The 19,634-nt window shown below is 41.9% G+C and overlaps 2 protein-coding genes and 1 long non-coding RNA gene across 16 annotated transcripts in view; 2 read left to right on the top strand and 1 right to left on the bottom strand.

The window, feature by feature from the left end:
* Positions 1-7,063, top strand: part of USP54 (ubiquitin specific peptidase 54) — a 92,493-nt gene extending 85,430 nt beyond the window's left edge. For 10 of the 11 annotated variants that reach the window (XM_032607967.1, XM_032607970.1, XM_032607972.1 and 7 more), the window contains 2 exons: positions 3,561-3,747; positions 5,771-7,063. In XM_032607967.1, coding sequence (XP_032463858.1) covers positions 3,561-3,747; positions 5,771-6,330 — 747 coding nt within the window. In that variant the 3' untranslated portion in view covers positions 6,331-7,063. The remainder of the gene's footprint in view (positions 1-3,560; positions 3,748-5,770) is intronic. The other variant, XR_004346157.1, reaches the window with a different exon arrangement.
* LOC116741449 lies at positions 269-16,539 on the bottom strand. The gene is made up of 4 exons (XR_004346160.1): positions 9,250-16,539; positions 6,092-6,280; positions 4,297-4,470; positions 269-2,591 (listed from the first exon to the last, which is right to left on the bottom strand). It is a non-coding gene; the product is annotated as an uncharacterized LOC116741449 (long non-coding RNA).
* Positions 8,197-19,634, top strand: part of PPP3CB (protein phosphatase 3 catalytic subunit beta) — a 48,803-nt gene continuing 37,365 nt past the window's right edge. The window contains exon 1 of one of the 4 annotated variants that reach the window (XM_032607980.1): positions 8,197-9,262. In XM_032607980.1, the coding sequence (XP_032463871.1) occupies positions 9,178-9,262 (85 nt within the window). In that variant the 5' untranslated portion in view covers positions 8,197-9,177. The remainder of the gene's footprint in view (positions 9,263-19,634) is intronic. The other 3 variants (XM_032607978.1, XM_032607979.1, XM_032607981.1) reach the window with 3 other exon arrangements.

The raw sequence follows: 19,634 nt of genomic DNA, 5'->3' as shown, positions 1-19,634 counted from the left end.
GTTGGAGTATTTTTTTGCCTTTTCTTCCCCATCCTAGTACATGACTGAGTAGGGTCCAGTGTGCTTTCAAGCTGAAATGAAGCATGTACATTAGCAAGAGAAGGAAAATGATTTAAAATCCTCATCCTTGGGGCTTTTCATATGGCATTAATGCAGTAATCTGTATGTGAAAGGGACAGGGACACCCAAGTCAGCAGAGATCAGCTAATTCAAATAGTTTCAGTGGTTGGGTTTCTAAAATGTGCCTTTTGAGAATTTCACACACTTGCCCAAAGCAAGTTGAATTTTTATTTCAGTAGGGGTCAGGATACAAAGCACCAGTACATTGAAGCATGCTCACCAGGTCAGTTTGATAAATACTAAAAAACAGGTCTTAAATATGTGATATAAAAATGTACAAAAAGAAAACTGTCTCTTCCACCACTTCTTCAGATCCAACTTCTTTCCCTAGAGGTAGTCATTTTTTCTAGTTTATTGCTCATAAGTTTCTAAAGAGCTCTGAACAGTTGGCCATTCTTTTTGGAAAAGGTGGCCTTTTCTTCCCAATATTTGTTCTCATGTACCTTCAATGGCGAATTGTTATTTTCCTAGGAGAGTTGGCTTCCTTTGTCCTGACTTCTGTATCATTCATTTATTCATTGATTTGTTCTTTTTTTTTTTTTGATGTGGACCATTTTTTTAAAGTCTTTATTGAATTTGTTACAAAATTGCTTCTGTTTTATGTTCTGGTTTTTTGGTCACAAGGCCTGTGGGATCTTAGCTCCCTGCCAGGGATCGAACCCACAACCCCTGCATTGGAAGCCGAAGTCTTAACCACTGGACTGCCAGGGAAGTCCCGATTCATTCTTTTAAACAAATGCTTTTTGAGCTTATGTTCTAGGTATTGTGCCAGATGCTGGGGAAATGGTGGTGAGTGAGCTAGAAACAGTCCCTGCTCTCATGACTTTACAGTCTACTGGGGGAGATGGATAAATAAACAATTGTAATATAATATGATAGGATTTAATGCTATGGAAGCATAATAGAGGGGACATCTAAACCAGGCTTGAAGAATCAGGGAAGTCTTCCTGCAGGAAGTAAAAAGAATGTAGCAGATAAAGGGACCTGAAGCAGACATTAACTGAGTTAAAAGAAGCTCATTGGTATGGCATGATTAGAGTCTGGTGAGGGAAGGATGGAGAGTATTGACAAGTGAGACTGGAAACACTATAAACAAGGGTTATATCATGAACCACAATAAGGAGTTCGGGAGGATAGAAGTGGACATACTGGAGAGCCAATTAGGAAGTAAAAATTAATGTGTTTGGTACCTACTTGCCTGGATATGGAGAAAGGAGAATCAAGGATAATATCTAGGAATTGTAGGTTGATAATGATAATATTTGAGGGAGGAGAAGCAGGAATATATTTGGGGGGAGAGATATCTGCAACTTTGGATATATTAAGCTTGAGTGGAGATAGGTATCTGGTAGGCCTTTGGTTGTGAGACATATAAACTTGAAATTGAGATTAGAGAATCATAGCCACTAAAAAGAGGAAAAGAGTATTACAAAAAGAGGCGAGGAACCAGGACATATCCCTGAAGAGTATCAGATTTGAGGTGGTTCTTCTGAAGAACCCCAAAAGGAGACTTGGTAAAAGAGATCAGAGAGATAGAAGGGAAACCAGTGAAGAGTGGTGTCTCTTTCTTCTATGGCTGTGTCACATGCCGAGAGGACTAGCACCTGGTCCTTATGCTATATGGTAAATGCCTACCATGTGCCATGCTGTTGTTAGGTGCTATGAGCACACACTGATGGAACAACACAAAATATCTTACAATCTAGTAAAGGAAATAAGATATACTGGCATATAGATTATTTTATTTAATATATTATTTATTAAGTGCCTGTAATGTTCCAGGAGCTGTTCAAGGTGCTGGGGATACTGGAGTGAAAATAAATGTATTCTACTAGGAGAGAAAGACAATAAACAAGTAAACCCCAGACAATGTGTGATAAAGAAGAATAAAGCAAAGGAAGAGGATAAGGAGTAAAGAGGTAATAGTGGTTATTCTCAGGGCTATTTTTGATAGAGTAGTAAGGGAAATCGGCTCTAAGAAAGTAACATTTGGTCAGAGACCTCAGTGACATGAAGGTGTAAGCCACGGGAAGAACATTCCCGGTAACAGAAACGCAGAGTGTAAAGGCCCTGAGGTGGAATGAGCTTGGTGTGTTTGAGGAACGTTAAGAAGGTTAGAGTGTATAAGGCACAGGAATGGTAGGAGATAAAGTGAGAAAGATCAGCATTGCCATATCACATAGCAACTTGCAGGCCGCACTAAGGAGGTAGTGGGCTGGAGATAGGAAGACTAAATTGGAGGCTGCTGCAGTGGTCCAATTGAGTTTAAATATAAAACCTATAGGTAGAGGGCTTCCCTGGTGGCGCAGTGGTTGAGAGTCCGCCTGCCGATGCAGGGGACACGGGTTCATGCCCCCGTCCGGGAAGATCCCACATGCCGCTGAGTGGCTGGGCCCGTGAGCCATGGCCGCTGAGCCTGCGAGTCCGGAGCTCCACAATGGGAGTGGCCACAACAGTGAGAGGCCCGCGTACTGCAAAAAAAAAAAAAAAAAAAAACCTATAGGTAGAAATAACATTACATGGCATAGGTAACTAATGGAATTGTGGAAGAAAAGTGCAAAATCAAGGGCAGTGTCAACATTTGAGTCTAGGTGACAAGAAAATACGGTACCAGGAGGAGGAGTTTGGAAGAATGTTGGTTCAATTTTGGACATATTAGTGTTTCATATGTTAAAGGGGATATTTCAGAGATTTTGCCACAGAAGTGAATGTTGAATGGAGCGTAGAGCAGGTCATAAGCATCAACGGGTACAAACTTGACAGCACCAAAGTGGAGACTGCAGAGTGTAGCAGTAATGGGAAAGATGGAATAGAGAGTTTTTGATTGTACATTTAGGGAGATATATATTAGTTCCCAATATTTAGAGAGAGTGTAGAATTTTCTTTTTCAATCTCTCAGGCTTTCTGAATTTCTCTCATTTCTTCTCTATTTTTAATTTCTTAATTTTTAAATATGTAGTTTTTAGAGGCTTTTGTTACTTTTTTTTTTTTTGGCCATGCTGAGCAGCTTGTGGGATCTTCGTTCCCTGACCAGGGATTGAACCTGTGCCCTTAGCAATGAAAGCGCATAGTCCTGGACCGCCAGGGAATTCCCCTCTTCTCTATTTTTAAATTTCTATCACAATCTCTCTAATTCTACTATTAGCATTAAGGAGTTTGCTAAAGACCTTGATGTTAGGTTTGGGAAGGTGAGGGTTATGAGGAAGATAGATTAAGGGAAGAGAATCTGTAGTTTGGTGTCTCCAGTTCATAGTGGTCAGGATGTTTCCTAGAGGGGCTGATAGGGGGAGTGACAAGTAAATTGGGTCCCTCTCTAGATTAAGGAATGCTTGTACTCTAGTTCCTTCCATCTCCCCCTGCTTTCCTCACTGTTTACCCAACCATATCCTGCTCTGTGTTAATCCTCATCTCTATGTTTTTTTGTCTTGTCTCATTATAAGGATTCATCAAACGTGAGGAAAAAGCCTTTGGAAACCGGGCACCGTTGTTCCAGCTCCTCTTCCCTCCCTGTCATCCATGACCCTCCTGTGTTTCTCCTTGGTCCCCAACTCTACCCATCCCAACCACAGTTCCTGTCCCCAGATGTCTTGATGCCCAGCGTGGCAGGGGAGCCCCATAGACCCCCAGGTAACTCTCCCCCCAATCTACTATTATGTGCTGGAATGTGGTACATTTCCAGGGACTTGGAAGAATAAAATCAGTACACCTGTTGGGGGGTGGGGGAAGAGGGGTCACAGGTGGGGTTGTAAAGGGATATGAATGACTGCTTTAAAGATGAATTATGATTGAATCATTTCTTGGGCAACATGGTCTAGACCAGAGCTCCCAGAATCTAACCACCCATGAAAATGAATTGCCTCAGTCATGATAGGATATGCTTTTAAGTGACCAAGGGGAGTTAATACCCAGTCTTTAAGATCCCCCAAAACAGGAAGTGTCATCTCTATCAGCTAGTTTCCTCTCCTTCTATCCCGAGTCTCAGTTGAGCGATGGTCTAGGACAGCGGTCCCCAACCTTTTTGGCACCAGGGACCAGTTTCGTGGAAGACAATTTTTCCACAGATGGGAGGGGCAGGGGGGATGGTTTGGGGATGATTCAAGCACATTACATTTATTGTGCATTTTACTTCTATTACTATTACATTGTAATATATAATGAAATAATTATACAACTCACCATAATGCTGACAGGAGGCAGAGCTCCAGCGGTAATGCGAGTGATGGGGAGTGGCTGTAAGTACCGATGAAGCTTCGCTTGCTCCCCTGCTGCTCACCTCCTGCTCTGTGGCCTGGTTCCTAACAGTCCATGGACAGATAGCAGACCGTGGCTCTGGGGTTGGGGACCCCTGATCTAGGAGGATGAGGTGTGAATGGGAGACTTGGAAAGACCCTTGGAATATCCATGCCATGTATAGAGACCCAGACAATCCTGGGGAAGGTGGACAGTATCCTTTTGGCTTTGACCCTCCACAGCTAGATTTGTTCCTTTTCCTCCTTATGGGCTGAACCTACAGTTTAATGCAGTGATTCTCAATGGGAAAGGGGAGGTGCTACTGGCATATAGTGGGTAGAGGGGCCAGGGATGCTGCTAAACATCCAGCAATGCACAAGCAGTTTCCTTGCACACCCCATCCCACTCCCAAAACAAAGAATTGTCAGCCCAAAATATCAGTAGTGCCGAGGTTGAGAAACCTGTCTGTGGATATGTAAATCCCCAGGGCAAGGGATGGTTGTCATTCTTAGAACAGAAGATAGAGTAGTATTGTTGATATTTGTGTCCAAATTTTAGGGAGCTTTGGATACGCAGGCCTTCTGGATAAATAGACTTCATATTACTCAGTGGAACAGCCAGGTAGCCAGCCTCCTTTGATATTTATTAGGGGTATCTGATTAGTCAGGCAGCATTTATTGCAACTTGTTCTGCACCAAATGCTACAGTGAATACAGGGGAGAAAGAAGGCAGCTCTCTGCTCTCAAAGAGCTCAGAGTTTTAATAGTCAGATATACCTTTGTGTAAGTATAGTACAGGTGTTGATGGAATTTTAAAATAAAGAATGAAAAATATTGTTTAGAAGTGATTTTTTGAAAATTAGTTATTTTGTTTAAGTAAAGGGGAATCAATGTATAGAAAAGGCATTTCACATTATGTATGTGGGAGTGGTGCAAACAAAAGCAGAGATCTTGGAGAATGAGCAAGAATGTAAGCAGACACAGCTTAACTTCAGTGAAGGTACCATGTTCAGAAAAACAGTGATGTTTTGGAGTGGTGGCTCTTAAGGAGTAAAGTTGTCACAGTGAGAACATACATTTGCAATATTAGAGAGCCATTTGTGTGTGACTGTGTGTGTGTGTGTGTGTGTGTGTGTGTGTGTGTGTCTTTTGGAGGAAGGATTATAGTGCAGTGAGACAGAAGTATGGCAACATCCAGGAGACTGTTTCATTTGCACAGGTTGGAGGTAAGAGACTTGATTTTAATGTTTATTAAGAATTTTAAAAAATGAAATTAAAAGCAAAACTAGGTTCCTTCTTTCCCTTATGTGCATGTTCTTGGAGAGGTGGGGAGTTGGAAGGAACAGCCAGAAATGGTCCTCTGGAAAGGAGAATGGTTTTACTGAAGATGTTCAATCGTTGGGTTTCTTTTCTCTTCCCAGGAACTTCGAGGAGTGTCCAGCAGTTTCTGGCTATGTGTGACAGGGGTGAAACTTCCGAAGCGGTCAAGCACACAGGAAGGACTTTGAACTACCGGAGTCTCCCCCATCGAACCAGAACAGATGCCTCCTGGGGAGCATGGTCAGAGACCAACCAGCATATTGGCGCCAGATTCCTGACTACTCCAGGGTGCAAGCCTCAGCTAACTCACACTGCCACAGTACCAGAGAGACACCAGGGCCTTCAGGTTCCTCATGCTCAGTCCTGGGAGGATCTTTTCCATTCACCCTCGCACCCTCCCATTGTTTACCCTGTATCCCTACCGTCAAGCAGTCTTCGTGTACCCCTGAGGTCAGCTTGGAATTCAGGTCCTGTTCCAGGGTTTCGAGCCCCTGGTCCTCGAAGAGTAGATATGCCCCCAGATGATGACTGGAGGCAAAGCAGTTATACCCTGCAATCTGGGCACAGGAGGACAGGGAGAGAGGAGTTTCTGTTTGTTCTAGCAGATGCCCCTGGAAGAGAGCAGATCAGGGCTAGAGCCATGCAGCACAGCAGGTGGTAAAGGTCACCCCTTTCCTCTCCTGGAGCCACAGCTTTCTCTGCAGAGTTGGTACCCTGCATCCCTGCTGGGGCTGTGCTAGTATCATCTCAGCATAGAGTTGGCACCTTCTCCTGGGGGTGCCAGGAACCGCTAAAGAGACCCAGCTCTTTGAGAGGGAATATTTGAAATTCCAATTTCCATTTACCTAGCAAAAGGAAGCAGCTGCTGTTTAGGGTTTTATTTGACCCACCTTAAAGATGAATCCATATTACTCTGGACACTAGCCATTCCTTAGGATCTTAGGGTCACCATTTTATTCCTGAATACTCTATGCCCCCACCTCCACCTGAGCCCTCGTATTCTGTTCCTTATTATATTACCAACTTCTTTGTTTTATCCACCTGTCCCTATTACCTGACCTTCTGTCTTCCCAATCCCCCATCCTTGGAGGGACATGTAGCCCTGTAGTCTTGGTCTTGACCACAACATTCAGGCTAACCCACCTGCCCAGATTGTCCCTCTGCCCTCAAACCTTTGGCCTAGAATGCGAGGCTGCCAACATAACAATTGCTCTTCTGAACAGATGGAGTCAGGCACACTAACATACCCTCCTGTCCTCAGCAGCAGAGCCATTACTGCCACTCGCTCAGTCGCTGTTGTAAACCCTGAGAGTCAGCTGAACTATTTTAGGGCCAAACATACTGTTTTTGTAAAGTATTTTTCATTAATAAATCTATAAGATAGTTCTATTTAATTCCTTGTCACTTAATTGTCTATTTAATCCCTTTTGTATGCTCTTGCTCTTTTGTATTGGGGTGGGGAAGCCTGGAGAAGCAAGAAATACCAATTCCCAGTGGCCTGGGGCTCTGTATATGGCTTTTGACTGAGTGAAAGTGAGCAGCCAAAGAGGAATTGAAGGATAGTTGAAGGGTATATATTCAAGGTAGGAGTCAATGGGTCCTAATATGGAGTGACTTTCCTTGTTATTATTGCCACTAGTATATTTTCTATCCCTTTCCTGCCAAGAGGCACTCAACACATTACACACTTTCTCCTTCCCTCCTTAGGGAGATTTTCTGGGGATTCAAACTCCTCTTACAAACTCACTCCTGATCTAGGTACTCTTGGTGCCCTCCCTCTACAAGTTTGTGATGCGCCTCGTATCCTTTCCTTGCTCTCTTCCCATGGCTCCCCCTCCCCTTCCCCTGTGGAATTATTGCACTTCCATGCCAGAAAGATCCATTTTCACCCCTGCCTCACTCTCAAATTCACCTCCCTCTAAAAAATATTTTGTGAGTTCCCTTTGCAAAGAATACCCATTGGGCATTTCTCTTCTGTTTTACCCCAGCTCTCACGATCACTGAGATTGACGAAATGAAGAGGTAGAAAGGTGCTCTTTGAGACCTTTGAACAACTGCTTATCTAATTATCTCCATCTATTATGAACAGATTCTGAGCACATGTAGTATTGAGCAGGAGGATGGGCAGGCATTTCTCACCCTATGCTACTTGGATCCTATGCCATCAAGATATATAGATCTTAGTGGATATGCTGGTCTCTGTTCATGATCCAGTACCTTTCCTGGTGTCATACACACTTCTAATAATTATTGATTGAACAGTTAGTTCTTTTTTTTTTAAATTCATTTATTTTTGGCTGCACTGGGTCTTCTTTGCTGCGCGTGGGCTTACTCTAGTTGTGGCGAGCGGGGGCTACTCTTCGTTGTGGTGCACGGGCTTCTCATTGCGGTGGCTTCTCTTGTTGCGGAGCACAGGCTCTAGGTGCGTGGGCTTCAGTAGTTGTGGCTCTCGGGCTCAGTAGTTGCGGCACGCAGGCTCTAGAGCACAGGCTCAGTAGTTGTGGCGCACAGGCTTAATTGCTCCACAGCACGTGGGATCTTCCCGGACCAGGGCTCGAACCCGTGTCCCCTGCATTAGCAGGCAGATTCTTAACCATTGTGCCAGCAGGGAAGTCCCGAACAGTCAGTTCTTGTCCCACTACTCCGTTCCCCATGAATGTCCGTCTCTATAAAGTTTCCATAGAAAACCTGGGCCCACATTTCTGTATATGCAGAGAAATATCCTGTGAGGTATTTCTTATGAGGAACTAATTTCCAATTCCCTACTTACTCCTCTGCCTTCGGAATCTCTGTTTTCTGAATGAATCAAGAGGGAGGCTGTGTCCTTTTCAGGTGAATTCTGTACTCTTTGAACATCTCTTGGTGTCATCCCTTTCTTTCCTCTTACGTGTTTTGATTCTTAACCCTTGGAGCCTAGTCTGCTCTACCTGCATTGTTACTCTGTGCCTCCAGACTCTTGACAGTTCCAGGCTCTAAACACAAGGGTCAGTCAGATTCTCTCTCAGACTCCATTCTGAACTGTTGCTTTGCTCTAGAATCTAGAACGCTTCCTCTATTTCTCCTTTCAGTTACCAACCAAAGTACCCGGATTCGGTAGTCAAATTGTTATATATTTTTTCTCTATTAGTAGGAGATTCTTAGGTTTGATCGCCACCCCATCTTACTGGGAGCTCCATAAAAGCCGGTGTCGTTTTCCCTAGCACTCATTCACCGCAGCAACTGGATGCAGACAGCCATCTCTTCTCACTCTTTTGTTTCTGCCTGCCCAGAATTTTCACCTGATCCCTTGGCTCGTTCCGTTTCTCTCCTAGCCTCAGTAATTTTGCCCAAGTCCCTAGAGCCTGCTCCGCCCCCGCCCCCGCACGCGCGGTGCATGCCGGTCTTAGCCCCTCCGTAGGGAAAGAGGGTCCGCCATGTTCCCCGGCGGCGCCGCCGCTTGGCTCTGGTAGCCGCCGCCCCCGCCCCCAACCCCGCCCGGCCCAGCGCCTAGCCGAGCCCCGGGCCCAGCATGGCCGCCCAGGAGCCGGCCCGGGCTGCACCGCCCCCACCCCCGCCCCCGCCGCCCCCTCCCGGGGCTGACCGAGTCGTCAAAGGTGAGAGGTGGACGAAACCCTGAGGGCCTGGCCTGAGGAGGTAGCTGTGTGAGGGCGGGCGGGAGACCGTCCCCTCCGGAGCGGGCCCGGAAGGGCGGGCGAATGACTGGCTGCCTCCCTTGGGGAGTGGCCCCTGGGCGGGCCCCTGCTGGGCTGGGCTGAGTCGGTGGCGGCGGCTCCGCGGTCTCTCGCTTGCCTTCTGGCCGTGGTGGGGGTTTCGCCCTGGGGGTCTCCTAGCCGAAGGGGTGAGGCTACTAGTCGCAAAGCCCCTTTCTTTTCCTGCCCGGTCTGTCAAAAGCGGCCCAAAGGCCGCGATTAGCTTCCTGCACCGCGACAGCTGCACGCCTGGCTTGCCTGGGCGGACCGAGGGGCTCGGAGACCTTCAGCCACGCGGGGCCGGGCGATGAGCAGTCAGAAATCACCTCGACTTTGGCCCACGTCTGCTCCCCAATGACAGCCGTCTGCCCTATTCGCGCCTAGTTAGCGCCAGCCGCAGGGGTTCGCCTTCGGCCCTCAGGTGTCACCCCGCGCGGAAATTGGGGGAACTGTATGGGATCGGACAAGGGTGAAGGGACGAACCAGAATTTGGGGGCCCCGGCTTTAAGTGCAGAATAGATGGAAAAAAGACAGCATAAAAGAGAAAAAAGCTTCAGGGATAGGAAGAAGCATTTACGTAGAAAACCGTCAACACTTTTTGGTCAAAGGCCAAGAGGGGTTAGCCCTCCTTTGCAGACAGACACCCACACACTCCCCCTAGAAGAAAACATTAAATATTTCTCAGCTGGTGCAGAATTTATGGTTGTTTAACGACCACAGGTCAGCAGATTAATTTAAAATAGAGAAATTGTGGGCTAATTGAGAGTTGCTTAAGATTTCCACGCTCTCTGGGAGAGCCCATCAACTTCAAGCACTGCTGCGGAGATGAAAAACATAATTTGAAATGATTTTTCTTTATCCTGTAGCTTGGTCAATAAATTGAAATCATTTTAGAATAAAGGTTTCCTTATTGTATCACATTTATTTTTGAAAGATAGATACTTCTTTTGTTTTACTTATTTCATTCAGCTTCTTAAGTATACTGGCACAATGTAAACACTGTTAGCCCAGTTTTGGAAATCTGACAAGACATGTTTCCATTAAAATATTTAAAAACAAGAAAAACTTTTTCCTTTGTGTTTTTTTAATTTTAATTTGTCAATTCGAGTCTCCTTTAATAATAATAACACTAATTTGTATCTAGGCTATGTAGATAATTTAAAAAAATAGTATATCTGTTCAGGCCAGTTATTGGAATGAACTTAAAAAAGAGTTTATGGACTCCTTGTCCTGAGAAATCTTTTAAAAAAGAGAAAGAAAAATGATTGGTAGTTCAGGCATTCATCCTATTGTGAAATCCTGAAGTTCTTTGGGGGTGGGAATAGGAGACATGGGCTGCCTGTTAATTTGCTGACAGTATACTTGTGCTGTCTGTTAATTTCCCTGGGTACTTTTCACCCTACTGTTAGATGGGACAACCAGTCACATTGCTGAACAGTGAGTTTATGCTCTCCTTATGCTTGTGAATCTTCTTGTTTCTTGTCAAACATGTGGTAATATTTCCCTTGTACTGCTTTAATACAGTAAAAATAAGATTCCAGACATAAGGCATATTCCTTAGGGGTGAGTTTTGAATGCAAGACACAGTCATGGTTGCAGTTTATTGGTATGAAATAAAAGTCATTTGATTTAGGTAAATAGGAGTTTGTTGGTAAGAAAATTATAGTTTCGTAGAGCTCATGCATATAAGATCTCATGTGCTTTGTAGTATATTCTTCAAGACAATTTTCATTTCTTCATGGAATTTGTTAGCTAGTTGGAATGACTGATATGGATCACATGCTTTAGATATAGTGTGCAACAGACTGGTTTGTGCTGCTCATGGAGTCTCTGGCTTCCTTGGAAGTTACTGGGAAACTTACCTTTCGTATACAAATCTCCTTTTAGATTTCATCTTCAAGCTTTTCTTGTCTTTCTCAGTCAATAATTGTACTCTAATGTTGCATTTGATGACAAAGAACACCAGTTTCCTGAAGATATATGACCACAGTGCTAGTTCAACTTAGGTTTAACTTGTTAAAAATCCAGATTTCTTTTAAGTCCAGTATGTGCTAGTTTTGCATCAGTACCATTTCATAGTAGTAATGTTATGGAGACCATCGTTGACGTTGAATACAAGTAGTCTTTTTACTCCCTGAAACTTTTCCTTGTTGTCTCTATATTTTATACTCTTACACTTCTAGTCAGGAGGCCTATATTTTATGGTCACATAGGTTTTGAAGGGGAAATAGGTCTTTCTGTATTTAATATCAAATGCCTGAAATTCACATCATGTGAAGTTTGAGATCGTGGGATACTATAGGTGATTCATGTATAAATTATCTATTCACTGAAATTATTATTGGTAATTCCATATCCCTGATTATGGGTGATTAGGTTTCCTGGTTAGTTAAAGCAGTTCAGTTCTGAGCCTGCTCCAGCTGCTGGCTCTGGTCAAATGCTGTTTGAAAGTTAGTGTAGCCCAAGTGGTTTAGGTGAGATAGTATGCCCTCTTGACAATTTTCTGTTAAGCATTTTTCTATCTTTAGCTAAGATACGAAGTTGAAAATAAGAAAATAGAAACAAACTAGGAAAAACAGCTGATTGTATTGGTGTGAATGCCTTATTGACACATCAGCAAAATTGGTGTGTGTAATTTAAGCATAAAACCCTGAATTTATGTATATTGCTCTCCCTCCTCGCCCGGAAATTTGCTTGACCTGAATTGTTCAGGTACTTCCTTTTCTTTCCAGATACTTTTAAAATGTACTTATTGCCGTATAGATCAGGTCCCAGATTTGTAAAACTAGATTATCCCTTGAGATTATTAAACCTATTACTCCTGATACAAAAATTCACCTTTATCACTTAGAATGCATTGTCTATATTGTGTATATGTTCATTTTAGCACCCACAATGTGACTCTCTTTTGCATTCAACATGTTTTCTTTATTTCATAGGTTATATTATCCTTATCTCTTAAATTATCAGACTTTCAGATTGAACCAAAATGCTAAAGAGTGTGTGTTGTAAGTTTTTTAGCTATTATATATCTGATGGGCAGCCTTATGATTCATTTAGGTTCTCTTGCCAGCTGCCCTGCTTATAAATCTGAGGCTAACATGTTTTCCAGTACCTTAGCTTTATTAGGATTGCCTATTTTCATTACAGATTTTTAGATGACCCACATAGGTCTCGGGGTCACATAGCTACTTCAGTGTTTTTTACTAGTTCTATTTCATTATATTTTAAAGCAACTTGAATTTTAATTTTTGTTTACAAAAGCTATTTTGTGGACTTACCTATCTAAAAAAGATAACTCTTGAAAATGATTTTTCTTTTTCTTTCCACCTTCATTAAACTGTTCAGCATACTAAAATAAATCTTTAGTACCATGTGTCCTATAGAAAGCAAAGGAACAGAGAATATTGTGTGTGTGTGTGTGTGTGTGTGTGTGAGAGAGAGAGAGAGAGAGAGAGAGAGCGTGAGAAGGAAAGAGAACACTGGCAACAGGTCATCTTAGAAGGAAAATGCCAAGGAGGAAATACAGCTGTTCAGTAGTGAGGCAAAAGCTTTAGGTTCGGAGCTATTGAATGAATTGGCAAGAGTTATAAGGAAAAGTTTGGTGAAAGAATTTTGATTTATTAGATGAGGTGTGTTTTAGTGCCAATCATATGACTTCATTTCATTATAAAAATGTTTATACACAGAGATGAAATAAGCTAAAGCTAATTGGCATCCTTGTATGTAAAATTTATTTTGGAAATTCAGAGTAATCAAATAGCAAATATTTATTTAATGCCTGCTGTATAGCTAAAAACTGTAGGGAAACAACAGAAGTGTGAAAGATAAACTACAGTCTTGGTCCTTGGGGAAATAAGTACTCATAAAAAGTTAATCATTTATGTCATAAGGCTGGGTGTGATTAATAATTGCCAGATAAGTGGCAGACCCAGCAAGCTGAGTTCAGAGGAGGTAGTGATGATTCTGGACTAGAGTGGTGTAGCAAGGGTTTGTATAGGAGGAAAGAGGTCTTGAAGAATGGGTAAGATTCAAATAAGCAAAAGATTGGGACCATTTATTTGTGCAACATTTATCGAGTATGTGCTTTGTACCAGACATAATACTAGGCATTAGGGATACAGAATTGAAATAAGTAAGATAGATTCTCTTGGAGACAGTCTGGTGGGGGAGACATTATTGCAAATAAATAATATAATGAATTAGGTACAAAGTGCTGTTGGAGCTGTAAAAAAGGAATTAACTGTCTTAATTGGAGGGAAACTTTACTGAAAGGATTATGTTTTGAGCGGAGCCTTAAAGGATGAGTAGAATTTCTTCAGATATAAGGTAGGGCTGGGGTAGAGAAAATATTTTCTGGTAGAGAAAACAGTAGCAGAAAGGCATTGAGTTTGAAAAAAGCATGAAATGTGTGACAGTATTGTGTAAAGTTCTTGGCAAGCAGGAGATGAAGTTGGAAAGGATTTTTTGTACACCAAGTTGAGGATCTGAAACTTAAGCTAAGCAGTATCGCCTCTGGATGATTAAGAACACTGGATGATTACGCCTCTGGAGTCAGACTGCCTGGGTTTGAACCTAGTTCTACTTTAACCTTTTCACTGAGGACAAGATACTTAATATCACCAACCCTCAATTTTCTCATCTGCAAAATAGAGTTAATAATATGGGATTTTTGAAGGATTAATAGAGACAATTCATGTAAAATTTGTACCGCAGTGCCTGGCCTGACACATGGTAAGTACTCAACTAATGGTAGCCATCACCATTATTATTATTGAAGGTTTTAAAGTAAAGGAATGACCCAGTATTTTGGTTTTTGAAAGCTAACGTGATATTGTGTAGAATGAAATATTATAATGGGAGAGGCTTAAATCAGGATGTCAGAAGATTAATGGAGTAGTCCAAGTGCAGAATGACCACAGTATGAATTAAGAGAAGGAGAAAAACCAGATATGACACAAATTCTGAGTAATATTAGAAAGTAGATATATTGGATCAGTGACTGGGTGTGGGATGAAACAGGTGGAAGAGCAAACCTTTTTGAGAAAACAGTAATCAGACTAATTTTGCTTTAGTGATTGTTTGAGCATTGGTAGTTGAAAGCAGAAGAGATTGGAGTGACATGGAAGATACTGGGAATGGTTAAGAAAGACTTTGAAAATAAGTTTCAGGCTTTTGTTCCCTTTATTCTTTAGTCCTTAAGAAACCACCCCAAATTTTTAGGTAGATTTATCTACCTATGCTTTGTACAAAAAAGGGGAGGGAAAGTAGAGATTTTAGTTAGAGTTTTCTCGTACACAAAGTAATAAGAACTTGAACTAACATTGCAGCAATGGAGGTGTTAAAAAAAAAAAAAAAGAGAATTTGAAGAATCAGTAGGACTTAGAGTCCAGAAAGAGAACAATGACACCAAAATTTTAAGTCAGAGTAACAGAGAATGATGATACCATAACAAAAATAAGCCAGGAAGGGGAACCAGTTTTTGAGGGAAGGCTATTGTGTTCAAAGAACCACCACAAATTAAAAGGAATCCAAGGGATACCTGGAAATTTTGAAGACAGTGTTGTAGGATCTGCTGAATCTTTCTTTAGAGCATGCTTCGACCTGTGGCATCTGAAGGGGTTATACTGTTCTTGGTGAAGAGGAGAGTTTTGATGACTCTTTTAGTCAGAAGAGCATTGTCATTGTGTTGGTATAAGACAGATAGTACTGGAGTAGCATTCTGAAGAACTCAGCTTCAATCATGGCTCTACCCCTTACTAGTTGAAACACCTTGAGAGAGCCATTAACTTATCTGAACGTGTTATCCTATTTGTGCAATTGAGATAAAACTTGCCCTACTGAACTCACAGGATGTCTCTGAGAATCATAGCGTTATGTACGTGAAAGCAGTTTGTAAACTGTAAGTAAAGCACTATAAATATATTGTCATTGCTACATAAATTAGTGTTATAAGTAATTTAGAAACTGTAACTAATGTATCATTAATTCAGTAGACATTAGTATACATGTTCAAATCACTAGGTATGTAGAGATGAAAGACAGCTCCCTCGCCTTCAAGGAGCTCATAAGCTTGAGGGGGAGACAAGATACTTACAGTACAATTGATAAGTGCCATGATGTAGGTGTGCATCAAATGCTTTACTATGGGACCACAAGGAGGGGGCACCATTAACCTAGCCTGGGAACAGGAAACATTTTCAAGAATTGGAACACTGAAATGAGGTTTAAGGACAAGGAGAAGTTAGGCAAAAGATGGGACTAGTGTACCCCCAAATAATAGGGCGTGCAAAGTACAGAGATTTTTTTAAAGTGATGTAACTTTAAAAATGAAGATTAACTATCTGAGGTATAGGATGTGTCCGGAATGTGAGTTAGTGGCAAAAGATGAGGGTTGGAAATGTAGGGAAGGGTCAGATTACAAGGGATCTCATATGGTATGTTAAGAGACACAATTTGGATTTTATATGATGAAGCCTGTCTTGAAACAGGAGGATGTTGAGATTTGAATTTTAAAAAGTATTCTGAGTTATTGTGAAGCATGGGCAAAATTGAAAAGATTTTAGTAATTTTAGAGAAAAAAAAAAAAAGTCCTTATTCAGTGTCCCAGGACCAAAGGGACAAAACCAGATCAGAGAATTATTTAGGACCTATTGACCATGTTAGGGCGAGGAAGAAAAAGACTTCTAGGATAATTTCCAGATGAGTAGCTATATTGGTGATAGTTTAGAGGACATTAAGTTTTAGACATATTAAGTTTAAGACACTTATGGAACATCCAAATGAAGATATTTGATAGTTTAATAAGGATTTGGAGTTTAGTTAGGGGCAGGGTCTGGACTGAATAATATATTTGGGAGTCCACAAAATATAGATTTTAGTTGAAGCCATAGTTATGAATGAGAGGAGTGTGATATGAGGGCCAAGGACAGAATCCTAGGTCACACTGTCCTAGGACCAGAAAAAGGACTAGAAGTTCATGAAATAGGTTGATCAGGTATGACCAGAGAATTAAGAGAAAAACCAGGTGAGTGAGTTCAAGGACCCAAGAGAGGAGAGAGATATCAGGTGAAGGAATAGAGCAGAAGCCAGATAAATGTGGATTGAGGAAAGTAGACAAAAAAGTGATAAAATGAAGCTTTACCCTGTAGATTACTCTTTCAAGAAGCTTAGTTGTAAAATAAGGGATATATATGGTAAAAACAGGGATGAGAAGTAAGGGAGAATTACTTGTTGGGGTTGTTTTTAAGATCATAGAGACTTTAGTACAGTCTCCCCTCGGTATCTGTGGGGATTTGGTTCCAGGATACCCCTCCCCATTCCAAAATCTGTGGATGCTCAAGTCCTTTATGTAAAATGTTTTAGTATTTGCATATAACCTACCTATATCCTCACATTTACTTTAAATCATCTCTAAATTACTTGTAATACCTAATACAATGTAAATGCCGTGTGAATAGTTGCCAGAGAGGCAAATGCAAGTTTTGCTTTTTGGAACTTTATTTTTAAAATATTTTCTATCCGAGGTTGGTTGAATCTGCACAGGCAGGCCTGTGGTTGTGGAGGGCTGGCTGTATGTTTATCTGCTCAAAGGGAAGAACCAATGGAGAGTCAGAGGCAGAAGAAACAGAATAGGGGCATGGGTGGTTGGGAAGGGTGAACTGAAGTGAAGAGGTTGGGATAGTGGGATTCAGAGCACAGTAGAATGTTTAGTATTGGATGGATGGAATACCTCTTCCTTGATAGGAAGAAATGTAAAGTGGATACTGGCATAGATGTGGATGGAGAGGGACAGAAAAGTGACATTTGGTCTGAAGGTCTCAATTTTCTCTGAAAAAGATTCAAGTTGACTACTGAGTAAGAGAGAAATTAAGTGTAGGGTTCAAGGAAGAGGTGATCATTTGAAATCTCCACTGAGGAGAATGGGAGAGAGCACAGACTAGAACGTTGAATAGGATTGATGGCAAGTGCTAGTGACCAACTAAGTTGGAGACCATGAATTTGTAGTAGCACTGAGCTGTTTTGATGGTTTTTTTTTTTTTTTTTTTTTTTTTTTGCGGTACACGGGCCTCTCACTGTTGTGGCCTCTCCTGTTGTGGAGCACAGGCTCCAGATGCGCAGGCTCAGTGGCCATGGCTCATGGGCCCAGCCGCTCCATGGCATGTGGGATCTTCCTGGGCCGGGGCACGAACCCGTGTCCCCTGCATCGGCAGGCGGACTCTCAACCACTGCACCACCAGGGAAGCCCTGTTTTGATGATTTTATACTTAGCATCCAAGTTTAGAAACTAACTCATCCAAGAATCGGAGTTTTGTAAGTAGGGTAGAAGGACAAAAGGACTTTAAACAATTCAGGATGTTGTTTAAAAAGTGGGTGGGTGATGGAATAGCTTCAGAATTGCAGCAAGCAAAGGTATCCAGAAGGGGGTTGGTTAGGAGAGGCTGTCCACGTTCTTGATATAATTGGAGAACAGATGAAGAAAAGGGAGTGAATCTGAAAGGATTAGAGATTTTGATCATGGAGTAAGAGATTAGAATTCATGATTTCAGAGCTGGAGCAGAAATTATGGCTAAGGCTAGGGGAGTTGAAGTAGAATGGAGCTCATACCTCTCAGTTCTTGGGTTTACATAGGTCATCTACATGGACATTGATGATGGTGGTGCTTAGAGTGGAGAAGGCTTTCAAACCAGGAAACTGAGTTTCATGTGAGAGATGACCAGAAATTTAGTAGATGGCTGGGACAAGAATAAACTAGCCAGAAGTCATGAACCTCAAACGAGGAAGCATTTTCTTCTTCATGGGAGTGATGATGTTGGAAGTGGTAGTGGGGAGCTGAAAGACTGTAGCCTTTTCTGCTCAAATAGTGGAGTGTGGAAAAATGAGCTTCGTCAACTTTGGAAAAAGTGTTTCAGAAGTGTTGTCCTTCAGGAGGACTAAGATTTAATTAAGCTAGAGAGATGAAGACAGCATTCTGTGAAGAGCTAAAATGTGTGTGTGTGCGTGCCCACGCGTGTGCACACAGGAAAGAAGGGTGAATTTTTTTTTTATTTTTTATAATGGGAATTCTGCAGGCCTCAATGAAGAGGATTGGGAGGGAGGAGAACAGCCTGAGGATGGTATGGTGTGAACAAAAGAAACACAGAGAAAAAAATCAGGAGGAACTTTATTTTGGACAGTTGCCAGTAATGGCAATGGTGAGCAGCACAGACATCTGAATGATACTTTGGAGTAGTTTTTAGGTGGCACAGGCTGCACCCCAGTTGGTGTTGGAGGCCTCACGGGGCTAATAGTCTGCAGCCTTTGCTTAGAGTTGGGCAACAGGATTAGTTAAGTCCCAGGATTTCTTACCATTAGTAGAAAAAATAAGATCTCTGCTCTTCCCCCATCCTTGATCAGTCTGTGTCCCTGGTTTATTTTTTCAACTTCCTACATTAAATTTTTTGAGGCCTTGTCTATCAGCCACCATATATTAAATCTGAATTAAAATACCTTGTGAAGGTTATTGATTACTATACAGATATGACCTTCATGCCAAAATTTGTGTTAAAGGAAATTTTTCAACAGAACAGTTTGGTTAAAGTGAATATTACCAAATCAAGTTTTCTAGTTTTGGAAACTTGGTGATTTTATGATTTTATAGCTCTTTAGGTTGTTCAAGCTTATCCTCATTTCAGTTATTGACCATTCACATTATATTTACATACATTTTATGTACTGGTTTTTCCCTATCTCAAACATAGAAGAGTTGGAAAAATACTCTGAAAATAAGGAGAAAAAAATATATAGGATGAAAACCCTAGAAATACAGGAATAGTTGGCTGAAGCTGAATTAGAAATGTAAAAAACCATTTAGGGCTTCCCTGGTGGCGCAGTGGTTGAGAGTCCGCCTGCTGATGCAGGGCACACGGGTTCATGCCCCAGTCCGGGAAGATCCCACATGCTGCGGAGCGGCTGAGCCCGTGAGCCATGGCCACTGAGCCTGCGTGTCCGGAGTCTGTGCTCCGCAACGGGAGAGGCCACAACAGTGAGAGGCCCGCGTACCGCAAAAAAAAAAACCAAACAACCATTTAAAACCTGAACTTAAATGGAAATGCTTTAAAGTACCTTAGGAGTTGATGGTAGTAGTTGAGAATATTAATTTTTGATGAAAAAAATTTAACCCTCTATTGACCAACAGGGTCAGTAATTAATTTCCTATTAGGCCAAATTCTATTTGGTTAGTTTTCTTTTGCTTAGTTAGATCACCTGCTATGGTTCCTTTCTCCAGCTGCCAAAG

This window comes from Phocoena sinus, chromosome 16 (assembly GCF_008692025.1).
Source record: "Phocoena sinus isolate mPhoSin1 chromosome 16, mPhoSin1.pri, whole genome shotgun sequence".
Taxonomy (NCBI): Eukaryota; Metazoa; Chordata; class Mammalia; order Artiodactyla; family Phocoenidae; genus Phocoena; species Phocoena sinus.
The sequence above is the reverse complement of the archived record's forward strand: the minus strand, read 5'-3'. Positions and strand labels throughout refer to the sequence as shown.